The following is a 26,488-nucleotide window of genomic DNA, read 5'->3' as shown; positions in this document are numbered from 1 at the left end:
AGGAAGTCTAGACTCAATTTCATATATCTATATTCCTTTATTTAATTTCTTGTCTCTCACCGTTCTTGTATTATTATTAGTAGTAGTAGTTACAGTAAGTCAGTAAAACACAATCCAATACACACTGCGACCACATAGCGGCGCAATAGGATAAAAAAAACTACCGAAAGAAGAAGACAAAGTAAAGAAGAACTACAATTACCACAATCCTTTCCGCGCGCATGTCGGAAGCTGTCGAGGAGGTCAAAAAAAAAAAGGCCAGCCGGCAAGTGGAAGATCGTCTCGTCTACTCGTGGAGATTTTGCGAACGAAGGTAGTCATTTGTTTTGATGACACTTTAGTTCAGCTGTGGTGGAATCTCGGTTGTTGGGCTCCAAGGGGATTTTCTATTCAACCAGTCGTTGCATAGGCCCTTTCGAGTCTTCTGAAGTGATGTCGTAACTTGTGAAAGACGTCCTCTGAGTAGATGTCAACAATGGAACAAGGCCTAGAAAGGCATGGGGAGAGAGAACACGCCAAGTGCTCAATGGAAGGTCGGAGCCGTATTTGCTATCAGGTGGACGGACGCCAACGGACGTTGATCGAAAAAGCACTGTCTGTCCGTCCGTCCGTCCGTCCGTCAATTGATAAGCAGTCTCATCTTCATGAATGTAACGGTGATGTATGTCAATGTGTCTTTCAGATGGCTGTGCGGCTGCTCAAAGTCCCCACCGTCGCCACGCTATTGTTTGCCTCTTCGGGAATGTACTTCTACAATCGAGCACTGGATTTCAATGACTTGACTTTGATCCGCTTTGGACGAGCCGCTGCCACTGTAAGATCATGCATTTTCCAACCTGGTTGGAAGAGGTTCTGAGGAACCCTTCCGTTTTGGGCTAGAACCGCTGGAGAACGGGCTTAACGTGATCCAAAACCTCCCTCCTCTTTGGTGTCAGGAAATGGAGAGTGAGAACATGCTGCCACTCGGGATGATTGATTGATTCACTGATGAAAATGCTGTTTGCGCTTTGTTTTCCGCCAGACTGCTGTCATCAGCTACGACTATCTGACTGCTTTCAAACGTGTGGAGTATGGCAGCGAGGAATATTGGGCCCTTAAGTCCGAGGTAAGATCAACTGCGACTAGATGGACGAGTGCGGTGAACATGAAAGAAGCCAAGATGAAACGCGCTGCTGAATGATCTGATTTTTGGGGTACGAGCTGTCTTTGCACGGAGCCACATGAACGGAATACGCACATTTCCGCATGCTTTGTGAAGAGAGACGGAGATGGACTTTTTCTTCAAAGCGTAGGTTTATTTCAGCAGCAGCAGCAGCAGCAGCAGCAGAGTGAGAGGGACAAATAGATGTCTAATGAGCCCTTTGCTTCCTCAGCTGCATGACAAAACAGCAAGCATGAGCGGGCCGTTCTCAAAAGTCTCTTCATAAAAGGGCAAAGAAAATGCAAATGTTCTTCTCTAAAGATTGGATTGAGATGAGGCTGGAAAAGCACGTCATCTGTGTTGTTTGGGATCGCACGCAGTCCCGTGTGAGTGAACGTTGCGAGCAGCAGATGGCAGCATTGACCGGTCCGTGAGAGGCTCGGCGTTAGGGCCAGCTTCACTTCACGAAAAGGCTTGAAGAATGCTGACAATCATGTGCTGCTCTTCAGCAGCCAAACGGAATCCTCCAAGCACAGGAAGCTATTTCATCCACAGACCTGTACATAGTACTACATTAGAATGTCACAAACAAACCAAAGTCATCTTCATTTTATTTGTCTTCTTGAAATCAAACTACATTGAATTTCAGGGAGGCCCACTTTTATCTCCATTTCACCGTAGCACCACCGCTGCTCAAGTGTATTGCTCTGGTGGCCGTCAACAGCCCCTTTTTTGAGCCGGGCGCCACCTCCACATGCGCCAGTGAGCCGAATAACGAGCTAATCACGGGCATCCTAATAATAAATGGGCCGTGTTCACGCTCTGCTCATTTCAGCCGTTAAATGACGCTGTTGCAAAAGAAATCATTGACTGCAGCTGTGCTCTCAATATAGGACCATCTGCCCAAGCAGCACTCAAGGTGGCTCGCCTGAGCCCGCCACCTTTGACCAGAGCAAAAGTGCCAAACGCCTCTTGTTTGTCGCACACATTGTTATGACACAAATTGGCCACCGAGTGAATTTCTCTAGGTTGGTGGCTCTGTATAATTGTGTACCTTACATGGAGGTCCGTCCTTCCATCCATCCATCCATCCTTCCATCCATCCATCTATCTATCCATCCATCCATCCATCCATCCGTCCGTCCGTCCGTCCGTCCGTCCATCCATCCATCCATCCATCCATCCATCCATCCGCTAAAATCCAGCTTGAATACAAATCGATTGTATTTTGTTTTCCTAGGTACATCGCCGTTCGGCGGAGCGTCTTCGAGATCTGTGCTGCGCAAATCGTGGTACCTTTATCAAGGTGGGACAGCACCTGGGCGCTCTGGATTATCTTCTTCCCGAAGAGTACACGTCCACCCTGAAGATCCTCCACAGTCGAGCTCCTCAGAGCAGCACGGAGGAGATCGAGCAGGTCATCAGAGAGGACCTTGGCAAAGAGGTTTCCCGATTCAGCATCCCTTTCAGTTTGATTGCCCTTTGCACAAGAGTCGCTAGGCCTCTAATTGGAGCCTCGGCCCACATCGTATTGCCATTCGGTCCGTCGCAGAAGCAATAACTTGGCCCCATAGGGATGACATCACTCAAGTGCTTCCCGCCCGGAGGCGAGGCAAAGCAATTGTTCATTTTGACCACGCGGTCTGCTCCCCACTTTCAAGCCATTGCAACAATCAAGATGGTTTTGGTCGGTTTGCGGCGCACGACACGTTTGGCTTTGCCCCTATTATTTCCATTTGATGGACGTTAGGTTTTCCTTTCTTTTGAGCAACCATTTTCTCGACACGCCGGTTGACACACATGGCGTTTAGTGCTTTTGCTATCGATCCAAGAACTTTGGAAAGAAAGAAGACTCGCCTTGGGGGTGGAAATCACTCAGTAGTTGGAGGAGAGAAACTTTGTCTGGGTGAAGCTTTCATTTGCTTTCACCTGGGGTGGGTTGGAAAAAGAAGGGTGAAATGAAGAAAGACAATAAGCTTTTGATGTATCCTTGGCCAATGTATGGAGAATTGTCAATGTTGCTAAGGCGCGGCGTGACTTTGACGCCCTGCCGGGCCCGCCCGGTTTTCTCTTCTCTTTTGCTCCGGCAGCTGTCAGAGTTGTTTGTTTCCTTTGATGAGACGCCGCAGGGAGCCGCCTCTTTGGCCCAAGTCCATAAAGCAGTGCTGCACGACGGCAGGACGGTGGCTGTTAAGGTCCAACACCCCAAAGTCCAAAGACAAAGCTCCAAAGACATATTTGTGATGGAGGCCAGTTGCATCCATGTTGTCATGTCCAAATGTCACGCTGGATGTCTTTCTGCGTGCTGATTGACGGGAGTCGTGCTCTCTTTCCAAGGTGTTGCTACGAGGCGTCCATTGGCTTTTCCCCGACTTTGCCTTTATGTGGTTGGTGGAAGAGGCCAAGAAAAACATGCCGCTGGAGCTGGACTTTCTGAACGAAGGACGCAATTCCCAAACGGTGGCAAACAAGCTGGCCCACTTAACCTTTCTCAAGGTAGCCGCCGCCGCCGCCGCGCGCTCGCTCGCTCGCTCGAGAATGGGAGCGTCCAGTTGACCTTTGTGACAGCTGTGTGCTGAAAGATAGCAAAGGTTCGTTTGATTTCAGGAGCGCTCCATATTTGACTCTTCTCAGGTTCCCACCATCCACTGGGACTTGTCCACTAAGAGGGTTCTGACCATGGAGTTTGCCGAGGGAGGCCAGGTCAACGATAGGGAGTACATGAAAGCGCACGGCATCAATGTCGATTGGGTGAGACGGGGGGAAAAAAAAAAAGGCCCTTTCAGTCAGAAAAGCATCGACGTCATCTTTGTTGTCGTTCAGATTTCCGAGAATCTGGGCAAAATGTACAGCGAGATGATCTTCATCCACGGCTTTGTTCACTGTGACCCCCACCCCGGCAACGTGTTGGTGCAAAAGTGTCCAAAAAGCAAGAAGACGCAGATCATCCTACTGGATCATGGCCTTTATCAGGTTGGGAATCCTCAAGCTAGCTTGGTGTGCTGACTGAGACCTTGAGGAAAGACATTTCTCAGCATCCAGACATTTCAAATGCACATCCAAATATGATTCTGTTGCGCACACACACACACACACACACGCGGATTGATTAGAGCGCCAGCAGACTAAAAGCTTTTTGATAAACAACTCTTTTGATGTGAGTGCAGCCTGTTCAAATTGAACCAACATAAGCTGTGTGTATCCAAAGACACACGGCACACAAATGCTTTTTAAATTGGCAGCATTCATTAAGAAGAATTGGCGAAAAAGAGGCAGACAATCACAGGTGGCTCCTATAGCCGCACCGTCTCGTCTCGTCTCGCCAGCCAGCCAGCCAGAAAGTTGACCATCCGGGCATTTCTACCCTTCCAAATACAAAAGATGAAACGTTGCGGAAACAAACAAATCGTCGTCGGTCGGCATCATCAAAGCTTACTTTGCTAAACCAAAGCGCGTTCTCTTTGGCAGGTCCTCCAACCAAAGTTCCGGATGGACTACTGTCGGCTTTGGCAGGCTCTCATTCGTCGGGACATGGCCGGGGTGGAGCGTTACAGTCGCAAACTGGGAGCCGGAGACCTCTACCCGCTCTTTGCTTGCGTACTCACCGCTCGTTCCTGGGGGGCCGTCAATTCGGGGATCGCTCGCGTGCCCGTCACGCTCTCTGAGGTACCTAGCATTTCAAAGATCCTCTGGCCAGCCATATTCATATTGCATTTGGTTGGTGTTCCTCCATCCATCCATCCATCCATCCATCCATGGAAACAAGGCAATCCAAAGACACTATACATAATATTGGGCAGAGATAGCTGGCCATTTTTCTCTCCCCGGGTGCATGAAATGTCTGGGATTTCGACTAAATAGTCCACTGGAGAATTGCTGCCATCGATTATTGCAATGAAATTCCTTCTGGCTTCTTTGCTTTCCCATGCAAATGAGAAGAGGGTCCTGACAGACAGCTAATTGCTAGCAGGACCTATCTACCTACCTACCTGGCTGGCTGCTATTGCAACAACCTCCACAGCCCAGAGAGAGAGCCGCTGAGACAGCCAGCCAGCCAGCCAGCCCCTGCGTTTGGTTTTCAATGGCATTTGTGACAACATTCCATGATTGACCATGGTTTGTGGCCAGGATGCGGAAATCCGGAGCAACGCGGCTCTCTACCTGCCCCAAATCAACGATCTGCTGAATCGGGTTCCTCGGCAGATGTTGCTCTTATTGAAGACCAATGACCTTCTGAGAGGAATCGAAAGCGCTCTACAGACCAGAGCGGCGTCGTCCTCCTTCATCAACATGTCGCGCTGCTGTATACGTGCTTTGGCCAGGTACCAGCCAAAAGCGCTCTTTCTTTGATGGATTTGTTTGCTTTTGTTGTTCCAATTTCTAATCTATCCACCTCCTTTTCTGCTTTGACGGACAGACACAAAAGGGATCAGAGTCAGTCCGGACGAAGACGTCTGCAAATCACCTTGACCGAGTCCTTCCACCTCTGGAGACTTAGCGTGTACCAGTTGTTTTTGTGGTTGAAGGGCTCTGTGTTGGGACTCGGCCTTTCTACTCTGCTGGCATTTCTACACTGACGTTTGCGTGCGTGAAGCTGAGCGCTATCTCCTCACCACTCCTGCCCATACAATTCAGAGACTTGTATCTTCTTGCACTTATCTGAAGCCGGATCGGAATCAGCTCCATTGGCCAGGTTTGTGCATGCCAAACAAGGAACTGAAGTGTGTCATATTTTTGAGAGCCGGTGTCCAAAACGGGATCAAATGTTTCGACGGCCATACTAGTATATAGTAACCCCCCCCATTGACCTCAATGATACTCGTTTTTTTGTCTCCGTACGCCGGCCGACTGCCGAAATGTTCCGTTGGTAGCGGCTCATTTTTCTATAGCTAGCGTCAATTTTCCACGAAGCTTGAAACTTCTACGGTTTACATATTTTCACTGTCAATGCAGACGGACGTGGATCAATTGGACCATTGTTGCCAAACATACCTCAGAATGCCAGACTTGTTATTTATCCATTTGCTGTCAAATCAGTCACTCGTTCCTTGTAAGATCCTTACAACCGGAAGCCATTTCGAAAGTCTAGGTAGGTACCTGCCACCTGTAGGTGGCTTTGATGGCATGCCGGAGTTGAATGAGAATTTCACAACTTACGAGAAATACAATTCGATCAAAGGACAAACATACTGATTTGGAATAAGAGATGAAGAACTGTGTAATATTTGACATCTCATCTGAATAAACACTCAGAAAGCAAGTGTTAAAGTTTCATTGCAAAGGTTGAATAGAGCAGCAATTGGAACAATTCTTTCGTCTTCTTTGATAGTAAATATCGCTGCAATCAAGAATAATAATAGGATCTATTTTTAATTTGTCCATCTGAACCTTTGCACAATCCATACCTAGAAAAAATGAGGATGTCTCTTAACTCATTTCTGTCCAGGCTCGGAATCAATCGTGTCAGATTTCCACGCTCTCATCCCTGAAGCGGCCAAGCAGCCAATCTCTCACGCACGCACGCGCACGCACACGCACACGCACACACACACACACACACACACACACACACACACACACACACACACACACACACACACACACACACACACACACACACACACACACACACACACACACACACACACCGACTTGTTGGCCTGCTGCTGATAGTCCTTCTCTGCTCAAGTGCATGAATGCAAAAATATCCAAAAGGACCAATTTTTTTTTTTTGAGCCCCACGGTGGACTTCCAATCAATCTAAGACGATATTTTCTGAGCTCATCATGCAGGTGAGTTGAAATTAGAATGGATTTGTCACACACTTCTCGCTCCGAGCTGTTTTGGAGCTACTATAATTCCACCAGGATTGGAAAAAAAAAAAGCACACAGTCGTGGTGGTAACGAAAGGTAAGCTCATATGACGCTTTATAGTGCTGCAAGTGGTTAGCAGATCCACTCGAACGTTTGAATGCGGGCTCGGACCTTCCCGTGCGCAGTTCGGCTCCCCTTGCATGCAGGTCACGGTGTTTACCTGCAGACATTCCTTCCTAGTTCAGTCGAATATGATCCAAAGCATATTTAGTCATTTCATTTACACGGCACGGCACGAGGTAGCTGTCCAAAGTGTCAGAGCGTGGCTGTAAAAAAGGGTCCGCAAGTGCTGCCAAAGTTTCAACGGAGGTGTCAGTGCCATTCCCATCCCTGAGCCTTCGGAGTCCAAGTTGTTTTCCTTTCTCTGGCTGAGACTCCCATTCAGGTATTGTTCATATTTTGCAGAGTCAGGGTTGGAGTTGGGTTTGACGACAAGAATGTATTGGGAAAAGCTGGTTGAATCGATTTTTAAAAAGTCCAATGCTGTTCAATACCGTTGGCACAGTGAGGACGTTCGGAGCTCTTTTGATTTCTTCTTTGCCAGACAGTCACAGTGGCAGGCAAAAAGAGAGCAAGCAGCACATAAAATAGTTGGCTGAATGATTTCCCGCTCGTCGCCCGCCCGCCCGCTCTCTTGGATTGCCGCCGTTGAGTGCTTTCATCTGTAATGTATCTTTGCGTGCTGCTGCGCAATGTGAGAAACAATCTTTTCAGATTGGGAAAATGGCTGTGCCCGTCTTTGGGGCTTTGCTTGGCACCGCAGCCATCCGTGAATGTCAACCAGGACGGCGCCATTATTGTTAGCCACAGCTGCTGTCACGTAAAGTTAGCAAAAGTGGCGGCAAGATGGAGAGGAGAGGAGAGGAGAGGAGTGATGCAAGCCGGACGGAAATGTGCAGCCGGCCTCACACGGGTCTGGGCCAGTCTTGCCCATCTGTTCCCCGGTGCTATCGTAGCGTTTCGATGTGAAAATTGTTTGGACATCATAGCGTGAGACTCGAGATGAAAGCACACGTCACGCCGTAAGTCTGAGTGTTATCAACACTGACGTAACCACGTAGAAATCAAACGAGAGAGAGAGAGAGAGAGAGAGAGAAATTCACTTGGTTTGCTTCACTGACTTACTTTCACTCCTGCTTCCTCCTTCCTCCCATTTCCTGAAAGAAAGAAAGAAAGAAAGAATGAAAGCTCATCGCTGTTTATTTCACACTTGTAAGCATTTATTAGACACCAGCTGGTGACACTGTTGTGCTCCGAGATGCTGTTAGTTCACATAGTTAATCAACTGCGTGTGTGTGTTTGCACGTGAGCATGCGTGTCTGCATGCAAGTGTGGCATGCATGTTGCCACTCTTTCAGTGTTGTGCTGTTGCAACAATGAGAGGGGAAGGGTTAGCAAATGGTTTTTGTCTGGGTTGGTTAAATATTGCAAACAGTGTTTTTTTTTTTTGTCGCAAGCAAATTTGGAACATATTCAAAATCCCCAAATTTTGGCCTTTGAGGCCTCGAACCAACCCTGACGGAAAAAAAGCATTGGCGACCTGAGCCTGGGATTTCCACCGGAAGTGAAGCCGCCGCCGCCGCCGCCGCCGCCGCGTTCCGAAACTCTTGTCTTTTTTGCGAGCATGTTTATCGAGGAAAACATGAACACCTGCTAAGTAAGTGACCAAACCAAACGCAAATTGCAGTGTCATTTGGAAGTGTTGGAGGAGCCAAAAAGGACATGAAAGCTGAGAGTCACAAGAGGCACTTCCCACTGGAAGTCGCCAAGGGATGACCAAGCAAAAAGGAAGGAACAAATCTTGCATGGAAAAAAAAAAAGATGATACAATATACTGGAAGATCATTCACCTGGCCCTCTTTTTCTTTTTTAATCTGCTTTGACCACTGCTAAACAAGCTGATATGTTTGACCTTTTCTGAGTCAAAGCTGTTCGTTCACCTTCTTAAGAGGAGCCACACGTTCAGCTTGGTTGTGCACTTGCAGCAGAAGGCCAAAGGGGGCACTCTTCTAGTCCTTATGAGCGAGCGAAGGGTTAAAAAAAAAAAAAAAAGAGAAGAAGAAAAAAAAACCCAAAAGAGCTCAGGTGTAAATGATTGGGGTGGGAGTAAAAGCTCATGCGCTTTTTACCACTGGGAAGACGATCTTCCCAAGTTGGGCCCACATTTGGAGTAGAAAGCAATTGCCTGACCAAGCTTAGTCGCTGAGCTCGTCCGTCGTGGATTGTTTTGACGGAGATGCAGTCACTCCTTTCTATTCGAGCTATTCATTGCACAATCATCTGCATTTTCAATTCTAGGGCGGCATGTAGTGCAGTGGCCAGCACACTGCACGGCGAGGCCCTTAAACCAAGTCAAATGGGACGGACGTTCAAAGACATTCAAGCAAACGCTTTGCCAATACTTCATTGGATTGCAATTTAAAGTCGTAGGTGTGCACAAATAATGCGCCCACTGTTAAACTAAACAATTGGCGGAAAAGAACGAATTTCTTTAAAAAAGAAATAAAAATGCTCACCGCATTTCATAGTGAGATTGAATCGAAGTGCATCATATTGGCGAATTATGTCAACATTTTGTACTATTTTCCCACGTGATCATAAGCTCGAAAATATGAGAAAGATTGCGCGATTGGACAGCATCGGGGTTATTCGCGCTCATGTTTCGGTTGTTGAATGCATTGAATTGTGATGTGCGCATTGGAATATATTTTTCTTTTCTTTTTCACCACGGCACACCATGCATGTGGAATGAAAGCTTGCATGTGGAATGAGCCCAGCCTGAATCGGGCCAGCCCGCTAAGGCACACGTCGAGAGGAGGGAGAGCGTATACTACGGCTGCTCTGCGCTGAGCTGAGCTGAGCTGCGTTGCGTTGCGTTGCGTTGCGTGCGTGCGTGCGCGCGTAGGCCTCTGAACAGCCGTGCGCCTTTAAAATGACGCGCGCCGCTATTGGGCGAAAGGGCGGGCCCGGGCGGTGCGCGTGGGCGGTTAGCGTGTGCGTGTGTACGCGCGGGCGCTACTCCTTGCATCTGCTCCGAGTGGCACCAAAGAGACAAGCCCTTGTGTGGATGGACACCGTGTACCGTGGTCGACGCATGCACCTGTGAGAAGGACGTTGGATTCGGTCGCACCCTGATCGTCTGCATGGTGGTCGCCTGCCAATCTGCACGAGCGCCAGCCAGCCAGCCAGCCAGCCAGCCAGCCAGCCAGCGAGCTGCCCTTTCTCATCTTCAAGCAGGATTTGCAAATATTTCCAAGTCCAGCTCCCCGGGGGACCTCAGTGGATTTTACCATTCTGATGCTCTTGTTGGTCTGATTGACAGAGGTCAGAAACGTCACCTATATTTTACCCGTCTCATTTCATTTAAAGCTCGCGAATGGAGATCCTTTTTGGATGAAATGTGGCTTTTTTGTAAGAGGAAATAAAATGCCTTTCACCGCTGTACACGCTCCAGTCCGATTGCGCTGCAAACATGCACCCCATTCGTTCACTGGCGCTTTATGGGGATCGAAAATAGGAAAATGGCTCATGTTGGCTTCTCTGTTGCCACGGAGAGATGCAATGTGGCAAGAGCTCGGGGACAGATAGGATTACACGCGCCTTCTCTTCTAGGCGAGGCCTTCTAATTGTAGATCGTCATTTCTCCATGCATTTTGGTTACTAAATGTTTCAGCTTTGCGTCAACGTGACAGTCATCCACCCGGGTTTTCATTGATGACTTTTTACTTCGTTATTTCTCTTCATCGGAGTGGTTTCTTTCTTTTTTTTTTTTTTTAGCTAAATTATAAATGACTCCAACGCCCGATGGTGTCCGATGTCTTCGCATTGTTCTCGTCGGCCGCCAGGTTCTCCGAGGGATGTAAAACCAAATGGAACACGCCATGCAGGCACAACCCTTTGCGCATATCAAACACGCCTTCCTCTGCGTGTGCGCACAAACGCACGGCATGTACCGTCTCATTTGAACTATATCCATCATCTAAAGCTGCCTCGGAGACGGTACTTTCTTGGCCACCATGCAAAATCCGTCTCCTTCCTCCATTTTGCGCCGTTTTCCCGTAGCACCAAATCTCATGCTTGCGCACTTTTCAGAATTAGTGCAACAAATTGGAATCGTTCCGGACATCCGTGTTACACAAGGTAGGCTTGTTTTGCATTATGGAACAAAAATTGCATGTCGACTGCGTAGAAGTAGAAATGAAATCAATTCAGTCGATGCTTTATTCTTTTTATTTTTTTATTTTATTTTTTTAATACAAGGCAGCACACCTCAATCGTGCACGTGAGGAATACGTATGCCTGCGAGTGCATGCGCGTGTTTATGGCTTGTGTGCACGGTGGGAAATAATTGAAATGACTAGACGACTGTTTCCCCCTCCCTAAAATGACGTCTTCTGAAAGACGCTTTACTGGAACGATGTCGTCTCTGCTCCAAACGTGATCTGCGTTTCGTGCTGCATTTTGCGCCAGTCGTTTATCATTCCCCCCCGCCTCGGCGCTCCTCGGCCTTCTCTGTGGCTGCGCTTCAAATAAATTACGAAGGAAATTTAAAAGGGGAATAATTGCATTTTTTTTTTTCGTTTTCTGATGGACGTCGCGTTTAAGTGGCAAGGAGGCCGCATGTGGTCGACCTGCGGAGAGAGAAAACGCACAAGGCCTCTCTAGGTGTAAACTAGTGCGAAGACGCAATGTCAAGAGGACGCCCATGCAGTGAGCTTTATTTTTATGCGTGGCTTTTTGCAATGTGTCTGATTTGGAGGAGTTAATCGGATTAGATGATTGTCGTACGTGTATTTATGCGGAGGGAATTCCTAATGTTTGGTTTTTTTTTTCCCCCTAGCGAATGGGCGTGGTCCGCAATGTGATCTCTTTGCCTGCCTGCCAAAGGTGTGGTGTGTGTGTGTGTGTGTGTGTGTGTGTGTGTGTGTGTGTGTGTGTGTGTGTGTGTGTGTGTGTGTGTGTGTGTGTGTGTGTGTGTGTGTGTGTGTGTGTGATCATCCTTGAACTCGGACCAACATCGGGGCAGCGGTGGCCTGCACTCTTAGTTGACATCGCTAATGTCTTTTCCGTTGGCTCCGGCCTTAGTGAAGAAGGTGTTTGCTGCATTGCCTGCCGAGTGTGTGTCGCTAATATATTGTGGGCGTGTGATCAGTGTTTGGAAGTTGCCAGGCGTGAAATTGAAATATAGCACCGTGCATTGGTAACAATTTACAGCTTTGATGTGGGAAAGGAATATTTGTTGCAAAAAAAAAAAAAAGTCGTCCGTTGCTTTGTTTTTCTTTTTCTTTTGGAGAGGCTGCATCGGGCATTTTTGGTCATTTGGTCGTGCTGTTTCTCCTTTGCTTGGCGGCTGGCTGATTAACTGCGCGCGCTGACAAATCAAGCGCCAAAAAAAAACAAAAAAAAGCCAAGGGCTCTCAAGGTAAAAACCAAGTGAAATATTCTGCAGGCTTTAGACGACTGCTTTCGTCGTACTTTGAACATGCTCCACTCGTGTGAAGAATATATGGGCTAGAAAAGATGGTGTGCTTCTTCTATCTAGAGAATGGAATGGAAAGGAAGCCATTTCAATAAGACGCAGAGGTGTTACGTAAAGGGCTCTTTTGGGCGCGCGCGCGCGGCGCGCACGTCATGTCTTTTCATCTCTGTCACGTTTGTGATTGCTTCCAGAGCATGACCATTTGTAGCGACACCGTGTAGTGTAGTGCGCGTGTGGGATGATGAGGATGATGAGGATGCTGCTGCTGGTGTTCGCTCTGCTCTCCAACCGGGTGATGTAATGCAATGCCGCAGCAGAAGCACGCAAGCAAGCAAGCAAGCAAGCAAGCCATAGAAGGCGTGCCTGAGCCTGAGCCTGAGCCTGAGCCTGAGCCTGAGCCTGAGCCTGAGCCTGAGCCTGAGCCTGCGCCTGCGCCTGCGCCTGCGCCTGCGCCTGCGCCTGCGCCTGCGCCTGCGCCTGCGCCTGCGCCTGCGCCTGCGCCTGCGCCTGCACGACACGTTTGGCACACGCGGACTTGGCCTGCACAGATCATTCCCATTGCGATTCACCTTTGAATTGATGTGTCTTTCATGTTGTATTTTCTTCGTAAACGAAAGGTTCGTGAGAAGAACCCTTTTTTTCTTATCTAATTATCTAATTTTTCTCTCTTGAAAATGAATTGTTTTTTTTTCAACACCCCCATTTTGGAGCCGAATATTTCAAACGCTTAAATTCTATTGTTGAATCGGATGACATTCATTTGGATGTATTGGGCCGATTCCGTTTTTACCCATGTTGAAGTTGGATGTCTATTACACGGCTTGTCACGCGTTTTTTTTTTTTTTTTGTACCAGTTCGGCAGGCTCCATAAAGAGTGCGTGCATCCAGGAGGCCTTGCAAGAGTGCAATGTAGTATTGTAGCGATTATTATTATTATGAATGCTATTTTTATTTGTGATTATATTATTATTTGTGTCATCAATTGTGTCGTTTTAATTCAACTCCATACACCCAAAATTGCCTCCAAAAGCTGCCGTGTGAAGATTATTTAGCTACACCGTTTTATACATATCCATATAACTACAAGCCGAATTTATTTCTCCCCCGAGCAAATGAATTAGAAAACGTAAGATGTTATTTTTCATGATAGCTGTAGGGATGGATAGTAGACTGCACAGGCCCGTCTCATCCATCTTTTCACATAACACAACTATTAAAAAGCCTCGAACGTGAACGCGATTTTTTTCCCCTTTTTTTTTTTTTGCGCAAGAAGGAGATCAATCTAAAATGGCTGGCCGGATAAAAGCAGCTGTGTTTGAGCCAGAGCAAGGTGATGGAGAGAAGAGAGGGGAAGAGAGGAAGTGATGGATGGATGGATGATGTCTGGGCGGTTCACGAGCTGCGTGCGTGCGTGCGTGCGTGCGTGGGAGTGGATGAGGTGGAACATCCTCCCTCGCTCTGTTTCCTCCTACCATTTAGTGTCAGTGCTGGACAAATCATTTGAGTGCAGCAAATGCACAAAATATCAAACAACTCCTAACCCCATTCCAGATGATATTCTGCAGAGTGCTGCAAACCCTAGTGGTGCATGCACGGCTTGGACATTTTGTTGGCGCATTTGAGCGCTGCTTGCTGCGCCTTTTTGTTCATGAGATCGAGTCACCTGCTGTAAAATGACTGTCAAGTGGCATCCGTTTAAACACAAGGGGCCCGCTCGCGGGCGGGTTGTTTTATTTGTTGTGCGCGCGCACAAGCGCACGCACGTAATACGCGTATACAAACACAGGCGCGCACGCAGACCCCCCCCCCTACGTCCAGGGTGCTTGTGGCTGTTAATAGGATCCAGAGTGCTGCTGCCTTTTGTCAGCGTGTGTACGTCGACTCGTCCCTGTGGTGTTGGTCAAAAGATCCTTTCACCGAGAACAATGATCCATGCCGTTTAGCCTTTTAACCCCCGACGGTCCCCATCCTGCAACAAAAGGCAAGCACAGACAGATGTAACAGCCTGCTCCCCCCCCGGCACACGGACACACGCGCGTGAAACACCTGCAACGTTGAAAAAAACTACAAATGATTTTGAAACAAGCTTGCATTTATTGTGTATGATTTTGCTTCAAGTGGCGGGCGGTAAATGCGCAAGTGCATCCATCGTTTGGCGTCAACTCCGGAGAAGTGCCTCAAGTGACGTCTCTCTGTCCGACAGTGTTTTTGGAGTGCACTGCTAAATTGCCGGAGCACTTAGTGCAAAGACGCGTGTGCGCGCGTGCGTGCATTAGGTAAGACAGCCAGCCAGCCAGCCAGCCAGCCAGCCAGTCGTGCGTTACCAAGCCATCTCCACGAGCCAGGTCGTTCCGCAATCCACAGCTCTAGAAAAATGTGACACCGTGTGATAGCAGAAAATATAGGAGGGAAAAAAAAAAAAATGCCCTTACTGATTTATTTCTTCTTTGAAGCAAATTGAAAATAGTTTCTCGTTTACAATAGCGCCTGGCCATGGGCACAGTCAGAGGCATCATTGGAAGGTGCGACACCCATCTGTAGCCTGCCGTGCCTGCCGCATCATAAAAAGAAGAAGAAGAAAAAGCTGCTTTTGTGACAGTGTGAAAGCTTTTAAGCAGAACGGATGTGTGAGTAACTCATCAGAGTGGCAAACAAGAAGCAGCACGCTCGGGTAGCCGCCGTACCTCATTGTTTTATTCATCCACTTTTATCCAAGTTTTATGGAAATAAAGCAGGCCACGATGATGATGCAAAACGTGGCGCTCACTTGGATCGAAAAACCAACATTTGGTTGCCACAAAAGTGTCAAACAGTTATCATGTCATTTGAAAAAGATGAGTATTCTTTCCAAATTGCTTCTAGCTTGAGCTCTTCATATCGGAGGCCGAATGCGAAGCGATATGGCGAGAGACGGCAATGGTTACGGCGGCGAGCCTCCTCCGTGCAAAGTGATCGATAAGTGTGCAATTCAAAGAAACCCATGTCATTTTCACAATTACTCATTGAAATGTGGCTGGCTAGCTGGCAGGATGGATGCATTATCAGCAAATTGAGGCCAACTGACAGCAGGCAGGCAAAAAAATGGAGCTGACTTTTGACTACTTCTGCTCCTGCGTGTTGATTTGTGTTTCAGTGGACTTTGACTTGTTCTTGGGCTGCTTGCTGTGTATTCATTTGTGTTGACTGTGGTTTTGCTACGTATTTGCACCTGCCCCTGCTCTTTTTGTGCCGCGCGCGCATTGGCTCGGATTGAGCGGAAAGCCGTCTCGTCAGACCCGTCATCAGATAAAAGGCATTCTGCCGGCGGGGCCGACTGATAGTCACGCTTCGCCATGAGAATAATGGGATTAATTTACCCGCCCGCCAGATGACCGATAACTCCAAACAACCTCTGTGAGGGGGGAGAAAAAAAATGCACCACTATCAAAGTCATTTGAATGAAGGCGCTGGACTCGCAGCCATATATATATATATATATACACGTAGCACACGTTGGCTGGCGCTGACTCATCTGCAACGTACCTACGTTTAGATGGACGGATGGATGGATGGCCTTAGCTCGTCATTTGTTTACTCGTTGTGCCACGTCAAGAAAGCGCTCATCGTCTGTCGACGCTGGCACTGACAAATCCCATTTTCAACACGCTAACATTAGCCATCAAAGGGAATGGAATGACTCGACATGAGATGATTGACTGTCCGTGTGATGAGTGAGGTTTGGCAGCAAGCAAGCAAGCAAGCAAAGGAGGTTGCTGTCTTGTCCCTGCGTGACCTCCCTCTGCTTTCTCTCTTTCTGACAGTGATGGAGCAAAGAGAGAGCAGCAGATCCCACGTCTGCTTCGTCGGCCAGCGTGAAACATGAAGGAGAAGGTTGCGCTCAAGAGGATAGATAGCCAGAGGACTCGCTTCCAGCCATGAATCACGAGAGCACGAGTGGAAAAAGCACAACAATCCAAACGTTAGCTTTGTGTCTCGCAAAGGCCTGCCAGCCACTGAACAATTTCCCAATGTGATCGGCCTCCAGACTGTTAGCCAGCCGCAACGACTGTTATCCATCCATCCCTCCCTCCCTCCCTCCCTCTCTCGTCCCTTTAGATATACACGTCCCTTTTGATAGTTCTTGTCTGGCCGGCCGGCTGGATTGGACTGAATTCCAACCTGTGGGATTATTCTGTTTGTTTTTTTTTGCAAGTATGGATCTCCTGAGTTTTTGTATCCGGCTGCAGGTGTTCCTCTGCGCGTGCACGGGACTGCAATTTTTAGGCCTGCCGGGTCAGTGGGCCCGTTACCTGCGCTGGGACGCCAGCGTCCGCGGCGATCTCAGCTTCCGCTTCAAGACGCAATTCTCGGAGGCCCTGCTGCTCTACTTTGACGACGGAGGCTACTGCGACTTTCTGCAGCTGGCCGTGGCCGAGGGCCGGCTCCAGCTCCGTTTCGGCATCGACTGCGCCGAAACCGCCGTGGTGTCCGACGCCAGGGTGGACGACGACAATTGGCACTTTGCCGCTCTGGGCAGGTATAACCTGCGCACGGTTCTAGCGCTGGACGGACGGGCCAAAGCGGACCAAGTGCGGCCTCAGCGCCAGTTCATGAGAATCGTGAGTGACCTGTTCTTGGGCGGAGTGCCTCAGGATATCCGCAGCGGCGCGCTCACGCTGCCCACCGTGCGCCACATGCGGCCTTTCCGGGGCGCCGTGGCCGACCTGAAATATGGCAAGTCCCAACCCCTGTTCCTGGGAAGCCTTAAAGTGCCCTTGGAGTCGGAGGGCCGCTGCACCGTCAACCCGTGCGAGAACGGCGGCGCGTGCGCCGTGGCGGCGGACGGACAGCCGCTCTGCGATTGCTCCACGACCCAATACGAGGGCCGCTTCTGCACACGGGGTAAGAGGGGGGGGAGGGAGGACGATTGGGGACTGACCACCTTGTTGTGTTGATTTTGGGCTGTGCTGGGCTGGCCTGAAAATGGAATCAAGCAAACATCTGCAAATTCAGACAGGAGAAATTGGGCATCTTGCCAAATGTCTGAATGCTTTTTTTGAGCGCTCCTGCCTGAGGCCAGACAGCCCAAGTCAAATCACTCTCAGTGTATATTTCTAATGGCACATCATACTGTAGAAAGGTTGGCATCAAGAACTCCAAGTGGAAAACGTCATCCATTCTTTGTTTCTTTCTTCTTGGTTTGCGATTGTTTCAGCTATTGCCGCCTTGCCAGGCTTCCACCGCGATTGTCCCTCGTGTATGTCGAGGGCGAGCTGTTCAATCTGAAAGCTAATCTAAACGCTGCTTGGCGGTACAAGACATTCTAATGACATTGCTTCTGCAGTGCGTGATAAGGATGCCTCTTGAGAGAATGGAGCTCCCCAAGCCCCTTTTCATTATCCAATCACAAGATGTCAGGTGTTTTAGCTCACGTTCTTTTGTGCTGGCAATTTCAGTGCCCCCCCCCCCCCCAACAAGCAATGTTCAGTGTTGTGCCAGTGTTTCAAAAAAAAGGGTTGTTGTTTTTTTTTTTTTTCTTCTTATTGAAAATCAATTGACCTTTTTACACATCTTGGTCACTCCTAAAATGACTTGCATTTTCCAGGGGATTGTATTCTGGCACTCCTACCTTCAAACCTTGTCCCTCTCTCTCTGGGCATAGTCTTGATTTTTGAGGCTCCTCGAAGGAACGTTCTTACCAGCAAACGTCGACAAAGGGCAGGTCCGGGCAGGTCCGAGCTACGTTCCGTCGGTCGATGGTCTCGTTAAATGAGACGACTTGTTTTTAAAGCCAGTCTAGGTCGCAAATGCGTCGAGGTTGGATCACACGGCGGGGTAGTGGCGTGTCGTTTAGCCGCTACTATAGCCATATCCCGTGACGGCCAGTTTGAACAAGATGATTCATTGGTGAGGCCAGAAAGAAGAGGAAATGAGCACAAGTGCTGTGATAAAACTCCATATGAGCTGAGGTTTCAGGGAGGGCATTCCAACGCTGAAAGATGAACTGTCCAATGCATGCACGCAGGCCTCGCAGAGCACTTTTATTTCCGTACCCTTCCACTGGTTCTCATGTTCAAACTAATTCATAGTTAATGCATATCTGATTGCCTTCCATGCGCTTATGTTCATATTAACAGTCACGCATACCCAATTAGTCCCAGCCAAGGAAATTAAATGCGTCTGAAATCATTTCAGACTAGATGATTGTTTTCCCGGATTTTTTTCCTCCTTTTTTTTTTTTTTTTTTTTACCTTCCACTTAAATATCATCTTAACTGTCACATTTCTCCCCCCCCACCCCGCCCACTAGAAGGTCTTTCTGGCTTGCACGCTACAAAACATACACACGGCTGAAGCAGCCATTTGTATGACTAGGAGAGTGAGTGGTGGGTGTTATTTGCATGACAGTCAACATGCAAGTCACAAAAGTGTGTCTAATTTCTTCTTTCTTTGCTTGTCTCTGTCTCTCTTTTGTTTCAGAGATCAGCAGCAAAACACCAGGTGAGTTCCAAAGAAAACAAAACAAAACAAAACCGTGTGATTGAATGGTTACGTCGAATACACCGGTGTCAAACTCAAGGCCCGGGGGCCAGATACGGCCCGCCACGTCATTGGATGTGGCCCGCAAAGACAAATTGTGCAATTGCAAATTGTCTTCACTGTTAATATCTTTATACTTGACCAGTTTTGAAAATGAGTTATTTGTCAGTTTGTTTTGTAACTTTTACTGCATATGAGGTGCTCGCACATTTATTTGGGTTGACAGTCATAATGGCCCTCCGAAAGAAGCTCTGACTACAAAAAAAAAAAAAAAAAAAGAGTTTGACACCCCCGGTCAAATATTCAACAGAAAATCAAACGTGAGGCAAGAACCGCACTTACTAACTGGTGCCATTGCAATCTTTTTCAAATGAAGGAGAAGCTACTGGGGGGGCTGGCTGCCTTATTTATTCTCCAGGTTTCCCCGCGCAGCTATTGGGAGCTTTCTGGTTCAGATGTTTCTTCTTGGAAGAAACCGGAAGCTTTGTGTGTCTGATGTCATGCTTTTCCTCTTGGGAAAAAATCATGGATCATCACAATACCACCGTGTATTGGCAAGATGCTGAAGTGTTGTCTTCTGCTATCTTCTTTCCTCTTTTTTCCTCTTTCCAAGGCCTGGCTCACATGATGGCAGAACAAGGTAGGACTCTTTTTGACGACGGAATGCTACTTTGCTGCATTACGGATGTCACGCGGCGACACTTAGTTGATTGCCGAGCTAACTCCAGACGGTCGTTCCGGCGTACACGTTAGCCGAGTTCCGTCGTGCAAATACGAGCGGAATACGTTGCTGTCGGTATTATTGAATTCCATTTCTTTCGCAAAAGGAACGCCGAGTAGTCACGACGTGAGCTCCGAGGAAGCCTGTTCTCATGAGCAGCTCCTACCTGAAAAGTACAAAGAAAAGCACCTTCCAAAAACCACGCGTGCTAGTTTTTTTTGTGTTTATCGACGACACGGCCAACGAAAAGCAAAGGCGGAGCGGAGCGCTCATGAGAACGCCGGCATGGATGAGTGACCTCACGGAGTGTATTTGACTTGTTTCTCTTGTCTTCTCTTGTCTTGTCTTCTTTGTTGCTACTGGCTGTGGACTGCCTTCTCTCTCCACCTCCACCCGCTCCCTCGCTCTCGTAGCTAAAAGCAAAGGTACAGCCTTTTCCCAATCTTTCCTTTATGAAAAGCAGCGGCGCTTGCTCTGTGAGTGTTTGAGAGCACATTACAAGTGCAATCCTGGATGTCTTGGATCTTTCGTGTGTTGACATGTCTGTCTTGAGTCCGTGTTACTTTGCTTTTTGTCTCTGTACGTTTGCTCATCCATCTTTTTGACAAATTCAAGTGATCGGCAGTCTTTTACAAGAAAACCATTTTAGTGCATCACCACCCACCGGTGTTTGATATCTTTGCAGCTTAGTCAAGAGAACAGGACGATGATGCGAATGTGCCATGGCCGGTAATTCGTGGGTGAAACATCCATGAACACCTTGCAGCTTTCTCTGCTGCCATCTGCTTGCAGAAAAACAAACAAACAAACAAACAAAGTCCCCAGTCTGGGAAAGGAAAGGGCAAGCGCATCTCCGCTACCTACGCCTCGTCTGTCTTAACAATGTTTCTTTCCAGATTTTTCAAAGAATGATACCAGATACTTTCTGTTGTCATGGATGAAGGTGGCCACGTTCGCTTAGCTTCCTCTGCCCACGCTGCAAGCAATGTGCCATATGCCCGCCCGCCCGCCTGTGTGCCAAAAAGCAGCAGTGGCATCATATGTATACACACACACACACACACACACACACACACACACACACACACACACACACACACACACACACACACACACACACACACACACACACACACACACACACACACACACACACACACACACAAACAACTCTCCTCACTGCTTCCTACTTTCTCAGGATGGTCTGTCATGTAAATATTAGGTTAGGTTGCGTTTGTACAGAAAACGATGAAATGGATTTTTACCGAGACCCATCTTTTGATCAAAGACGGTGGCAAAATATTTGGACATCAAATCTAATCCATCCAATGGGATTCCTTGTCAGATAATGGCTCAAATGGCCATTTCTTTTTCAGTCTCTCATGTTGTGAGATGTCAACAGAGAGCGCCGTACGTAGAATGAATGGAAGCCCGTTCATCGGAAGACCTCGGCCCCAATAGTGCAATTGCCCCGGAGCGAGCACATTTGAGCTTTCAAACGCTCCCCAGACGACATTTCAAAGAGGAGATGGGGGGGGGGGGCAGAACATGCTTCAGGGGAAGAAAAACACGCTGCTGATCTGGGAAACGATTAAACCCAGATTCGTACTGACAAGTTTTCTCTCCTCCCAGAGGGAGATGGCGCCGGCGGCGGCGGCGGCGGCAGCGGCGGCGGCAGCGGCGCTCTGGATAGACACAAACATGAGCAAGCTAGAGCGATAGGGGCAGGAAAGAAAGACATTATTAGGGGCGAGGAAAGGCTGCTTAGCATAATTAAATGGAAGTGCATTTTATCCTCACGCTATTGATTTGTGCCAGGGGCAGTGTGTGTGTGTGTGTGTTTCCCGAGTCAAGTCAAGTCAAGTCTGCTATTTGTGAAGATGGCAGTCAGCAATCTATTGAGCTCATCTGATGCAATTGGGCTCATTGTTTGATGAAAAAGAAGGAAGGAAAGACAAGACTGCAATGGCTCATTTTCCTGCTTCAATGTATTTGGATGTGGCTGATTTCCCTGCTCCCCCTTCCCTCAGTGTGAAGCCTTTTTGCTGTGGGCAACATGGCTTGAGTCTCTCCTTGCAATTTTCCTGAGCTGCTTTGTGGATGGATGGATGGATGGATGGATGGATGGATGGATGGAATGCCTTTTTCCCCATTAATGGGAATGACATTCCATTTCTACCCCATCATTCATCTTTCCCAGCCCCTGCCAACGCCTGGCCTTTTGTGGATTTCACGTCCTACATGCAGTGTATTTGTCAAATTCTCCTCTCGTTTGATGAACGATACCATGATCATATTGTCAGTACATCATATGGTTGACTAAGTGTGCCATGCAAATGTATTTCCACCTGAAGATGACCTTTCCCGCGTGTTTGAGTGAAAGCCGTTGCCCCCTGGGAAGCAAGAGAACCTTTTGTAGATTTCCCTTTTTGAAGCACAAAGTCTCTGTCTGGAAGTGTCAACGATTGTTCTAGTGACCGTACGGGCGAGCGCACCACCTTTTGGTGCCTCGGTCACAAACTCCCCGCCGTTACGTGACGAGGGCGCGGTCAGCAGAGGGCTACTTTCCTATCGTTCATTTCGTATCACATTGAAGCTCGCCACAGGTTTTGCCTTTTCATCATTTCAAGCACGGTGTTATCTGTCGGCTGCGCAACGTGACCAAACTATCGCGATGGGTCTGAGCCAAGCCAGCGCGCGGTATGATCACTTGCCATTTGATGGCTCGGGCCGGCTGCCGCCGCGTTCTTCTCCGGCGGCCTCGTTTTGTCGAGACATCAGATCGATGACCTGCCGAACGAGTTGATCGGCGGAGACGATGGCCAAGCGTCTCTTTTGTGCCGCATCTTTGGAGGATGAAAGTGGCAGTTCTCCCTCCGCTCGCATTTGGTGGCCACTTTTCACGAGAGCCCCAAGCAGTGCAGACAAAGTGTATTTTTCATTGCTGTATTCTCTTCTTGGCTCTTCTTTCATCTCAAATGTAAATTCCTGAAATGATACTTTGTTGGATTCATCCAAGGTGCTGTTGGCTGAGTTGACAGTTTTTCGGATGAAGCATTTTTTTCGACGTGTTTGCCGAGCAGATTATCGAAGCGGACTTCCTCCTATCTGCGTGGGCCAGGTGCTGGCTGTGACACACCGCTCGCATGATGAATCAGAACGAGGGAGGGAGGGAGGGAGGGAGCCGTTATCTCTCTCTCTCCAGAACACACACACACACACACATGCACCCCGCTCGCCCCCCCCCACCCCCCGAGTCCCTCCTCCTCATCATCATCACCCATCCTGTCCATTCACATGACTCTTCATTGTCTCCCTCGTCATCTTTATTCATGAAGGACACTTGCAGCATACTTTTTCGATGGGTATTTGAATTGCGACAAATCCAATGTACTTCAGGTGTTAACATCTTATATGGGAGGGAGGGAGGGAGGGAGGGAGGGAGGTGCTGCATGGTGAAAAGAAGCCAATCAAGCCTGAGAGAAAGCGTGTTCCTTCCTTCCTTCCTTCCTTCCTTCCTTCCTTCCTTCCTTCCTTCCGCTACGCGCTGCTGACTCGCAGACAAAGTCCCCATCCTTTGTTGTTCACAACCCATCGACACATTTGAAAGGTATCCACGCCCAGCTTCAATATCAATATAATGTCGGAGACCGGTGCTTGGAGGAAATGTAAACTTTTGATTTCTCAACGCCAGTTCGGCTCCTGTCCCGTTGGCAGTCCCGGGTGGGCCGAAGCCTAGCTCACGCGCGGTGGGACGGGACGGAACGGATGGTTGTTCATTCGTACTTAAATTCCCACCTCTGGAGAACTGGCCTCACCGATCTGATGAAATGAAATGAGAGCAGTAGCCCTCAGGCCTGTTGGGCTTGTAGCTTTGCAGTGCACGGTTAGTATGGCATTCCATCCCCCACGTCTGAGAACTCTTTTGAATGGTCGATTTTTCTCTTCCAAAGTCGGAGGGCGCGTTCCACTGAATATACAGTCCATCAATGTGGTATTTTTGGAATAGCCGCTAATGTATTGCTACACTGAATTGTCTGGAATGAGCTTTGAGTATGGTGTGTTGGGAGGGGGAAGGGGGAGGTGATTATTAGCGCTCCTCTGGGGCTTTTGTCGGGGCCCCATGAGAGAAAGAGGTTAATGCCACTTAGCCCGGGGATAGCCATTGTGTGTTTGTATAGTTGCCGGCAGCATGTGTCTGGCTGGATGATAGGCCGGGCCTCCCGCTGAGATCCAAAATCACTTACTATTTCCTTCCCTCAACTAATCACTCCCCCACCCTCACCCACAAAGACCATCTCATTTTGGTAAATACTGCAAAGACTAAGGCTAATTGCTGCATTTGTCCTCCATCCTACTTTTCACTTTTCCAAAGGCCTTTTGTGAACGTTGACATAAAAGGCTTGATTTCAGAGCACCAAAACACGCCAATAGGTAGAAGATAATGAGCACCGCTTTTTGAAACAAGGTCTGGCGCATGATGAACAAATGTCACGCACGCATGTCAAATGCTGAAGAAGCGTGCTATGGAGGCCGACAAGCTGTCTCATCGTGGCCGTCCCTTCATTAGGTGACCGTGTAGATCCGTTATTAGTCCTGCCACATCTCATTGGAGCTCTGCTCTGCTCTGCTCTTCAGAAATGAGTCTAATGTTTGGGATGATTGTGTCCCCGGTGCGCTCTCAAAATGCAATTACGTCTCGGAGGAAAAGGCCAAATCATCCGGCATACAAATGAAACAGGGACCGTCCAAGAAATACAAGAAAAAGATCAAACCAGAATCCTCCAGTCAAATATAGCAAAGAAACTTTGATACCAATGACCCAAGCAAAAAGGCCCAAAGCGGCGTGCGTATGCTAGTACGTTTCAAAGGACAATGGTTTTGCTACTTTGACATCTTTTCTTCTGCCATTCTTGCTGATCATAACATCAATGGGCAGTTTACGGTTGTCCTTTTTTCCTCCTGGTCTCCCCCTCTGTCCCCCGGTAACCGTGGTAACCATCAGCGGAGAAATGGCAACCGTGGCCCTTCATTAGCCACGAACACAGGCTCAGACGGCGCAGATAATAGCCAATAAGTGTGTGTGTGTGTGTGTGTTGGAGAGGCATGGGGGCACAGGGATAGGGCATTATGTTGGGCAGTAAATGAAAAGCCTCCAAGGGATAGAGCCAACCTCGCTGTCATGCTTCAGGGAGTTATCGGCTGGCTGGCTGGCTGGCTGGCTGGCTTTGTGTGCGAAGGTGGGGGGGGGGGGGACGCCGTCACTTGTCTATATGTGGGAAGATCTGCACATGTGTAGAGTGGACCTGGTTGCTCATGGTTGTCATTGTGCATTTTTTGCACAACGTCAAGTTCATGTCGAGCCCAAAACGGGACCCAAAAAATCCCGGGTCGTGGCGCTTCCCCTTTGGATTGGCGGAGACGCCGCATTGTGCAGATATCCGCCGCAGCATCGGTCAAATCCGGCAGCATGCCGAAATGACTGATGCTTATCTGTGCTACGTGTCATTGACCCTGCACCCACGCACGCACGCATGTGCACGCGCGCATGTGCACGCGCCGCACACACTCATCCGTGCGCGCATCCCGACTTCCTCCCTCATTTGGTACAGTCCAGCGGGCTGATCTTATTTCGACCTCGGGCGGGGTAGACGCCATCGCTAGACGGATGTAAATACGTATGTCGTCGGCTCCATCCAAGCCAATCTTGCTCTGTGAGCGAGCGTCTCATTTCAGAGGCCGGCCAAATGCTCCCGTGTGGTCAAGCTGGCCAACGTGCCCCCCCCGCCCCCCCTTTTGCTTGAAACTGAGCCACTGCCTTCCTCCTCCCTCAGCAAAACCTCGGCCGCTTCCTTTCAATCCAGTCTTGGACATTTTCCCAAGGCTAGCGGTTCATGGTCCCTCTCCTCCACGGTGAGCGTGACTGCTTGAACTTCATGTGGCACCTGCAGGCAGTCATCTCCGCCTTCCTTGCAGCCTTTTTTTTTTTCTTTGGTGCCATCTGTGCGTCACATCGCGGTGGACATAATGCACTCGGTGGGCCGTGTAATAGGTTTCGTGCGGGCGGAAGGTTGCCTACGTCTCTGCATTGATCTACATCAATATCATTTCATGCAAAGGCTTTCCCTTAACGTGACACGCTCATTGTGTTGATCCTTGGAATTGGTTCAGCTCGACCGTGTGCGTGCGTGTGTGTGTGTGTCCATCGCTTGATTCTTAATACCCTCAGGAGTTCAACTGAACAAGTCTCCATCCAGGTCCACACTAAATATGCTTCAAACGATGCTTTTAAAAGTGTTTGTCAGTTGAAATTGAACACCAGTCAACGCAACGGCTGATGCGGATAATGTGCTGGATACGTCTGCAATTACGAGGGCATTTGAAAGTTTTGTTTCTAGGCGCACGCAAGCACGCACGCACGCACGCACACGTGTACCGTGTTTGGTATTTTTAGTCCATGTTACTTCTCCCACATTTCTTATGCTGGAGTTGCAAATTGAAAGGTTGAAGGAAGAAATGCAATAAGACTAATTGGGGGAGATGAAAAAGGATTTGTCAAATGGATGCGAAATTGCAGGAGCAGGATGTCAACGACGCAGCCGTTTTCATGTGGTGTGACCCGCAGCGCTGACAAATGCAAATCATTTCCTTCCCTCACACGGGATCATTTGAGATTGCTGTGTTTTCACATTGGTCTGAGCAGACACGCACGCACGCACACAATATGACCCAAAGCGTCAAAAGGCAGATTTTCT

General features: G+C 48.6%; 2 protein-coding genes across 5 annotated transcripts; both read left to right on the top strand.

Moving 5' to 3' along the window:
• Nucleotides 1–198: 198 nt before the first annotated feature.
• Nucleotides 199–6,441, top strand: adck1 (aarF domain containing kinase 1). 2 transcript variants are annotated; one of them, XM_085932154.1, is made up of 11 exons: nucleotides 199–313; nucleotides 683–814; nucleotides 1,022–1,105; nucleotides 2,382–2,585; nucleotides 3,232–3,390; nucleotides 3,479–3,637; nucleotides 3,776–3,892; nucleotides 3,965–4,114; nucleotides 4,610–4,807; nucleotides 5,270–5,463; nucleotides 5,559–6,441. In XM_085932154.1, exons 2-11 carry the CDS (start codon nucleotides 683–685, stop codon nucleotides 5,716–5,718), a joined length of 1,557 nt encoding a protein of 518 aa, XP_085788280.1. In that variant the 5' UTR covers nucleotides 199–313; the 3' UTR covers nucleotides 5,719–6,441. The 2 variants fall into 2 exon arrangements, with proteins under 2 accessions (XP_085788280.1, XP_085788279.1); XM_085932153.1 differs by having other exon boundaries at nucleotides 230–533.
• A 3,538-nt stretch (nucleotides 6,442–9,979) lies between these two features.
• Nucleotides 9,980–20,745, top strand: LOC147044819 (neurexin-3a-like). Of its 3 annotated transcripts, none has more exons than XM_085931748.1 (5): nucleotides 9,980–10,339; nucleotides 16,295–17,375; nucleotides 18,953–18,973; nucleotides 19,626–19,652; nucleotides 20,147–20,745. In XM_085931748.1, exons 2-5 carry the CDS (start codon nucleotides 16,688–16,690, stop codon nucleotides 20,269–20,271), a joined length of 861 nt encoding a protein of 286 aa, XP_085787874.1. In that variant the 5' UTR covers nucleotides 9,980–10,339; nucleotides 16,295–16,687; the 3' UTR covers nucleotides 20,272–20,745. The 3 variants fall into 3 exon arrangements, with proteins under 3 accessions (XP_085787874.1, XP_085787875.1, XP_085787876.1); XM_085931749.1 differs by lacking the exon at nucleotides 9,980–10,339 and adding an exon at nucleotides 11,401–11,725; XM_085931750.1 differs by lacking the exon at nucleotides 9,980–10,339 and adding an exon at nucleotides 11,856–11,902.
• Nucleotides 20,746–26,488: the final 5,743 nt, after the last annotated feature.

The sequence above is a fragment of the Syngnathus leptorhynchus genome, chromosome 15 (assembly GCF_054491065.1).
Source record: "Syngnathus leptorhynchus isolate UIUO chromosome 15, UIUO_Slep, whole genome shotgun sequence".
NCBI lineage: Eukaryota > Metazoa > Chordata > Actinopteri > Syngnathiformes > Syngnathidae > Syngnathus > Syngnathus leptorhynchus.
This window is presented reverse-complemented; position numbering and strand designations above follow the sequence as displayed.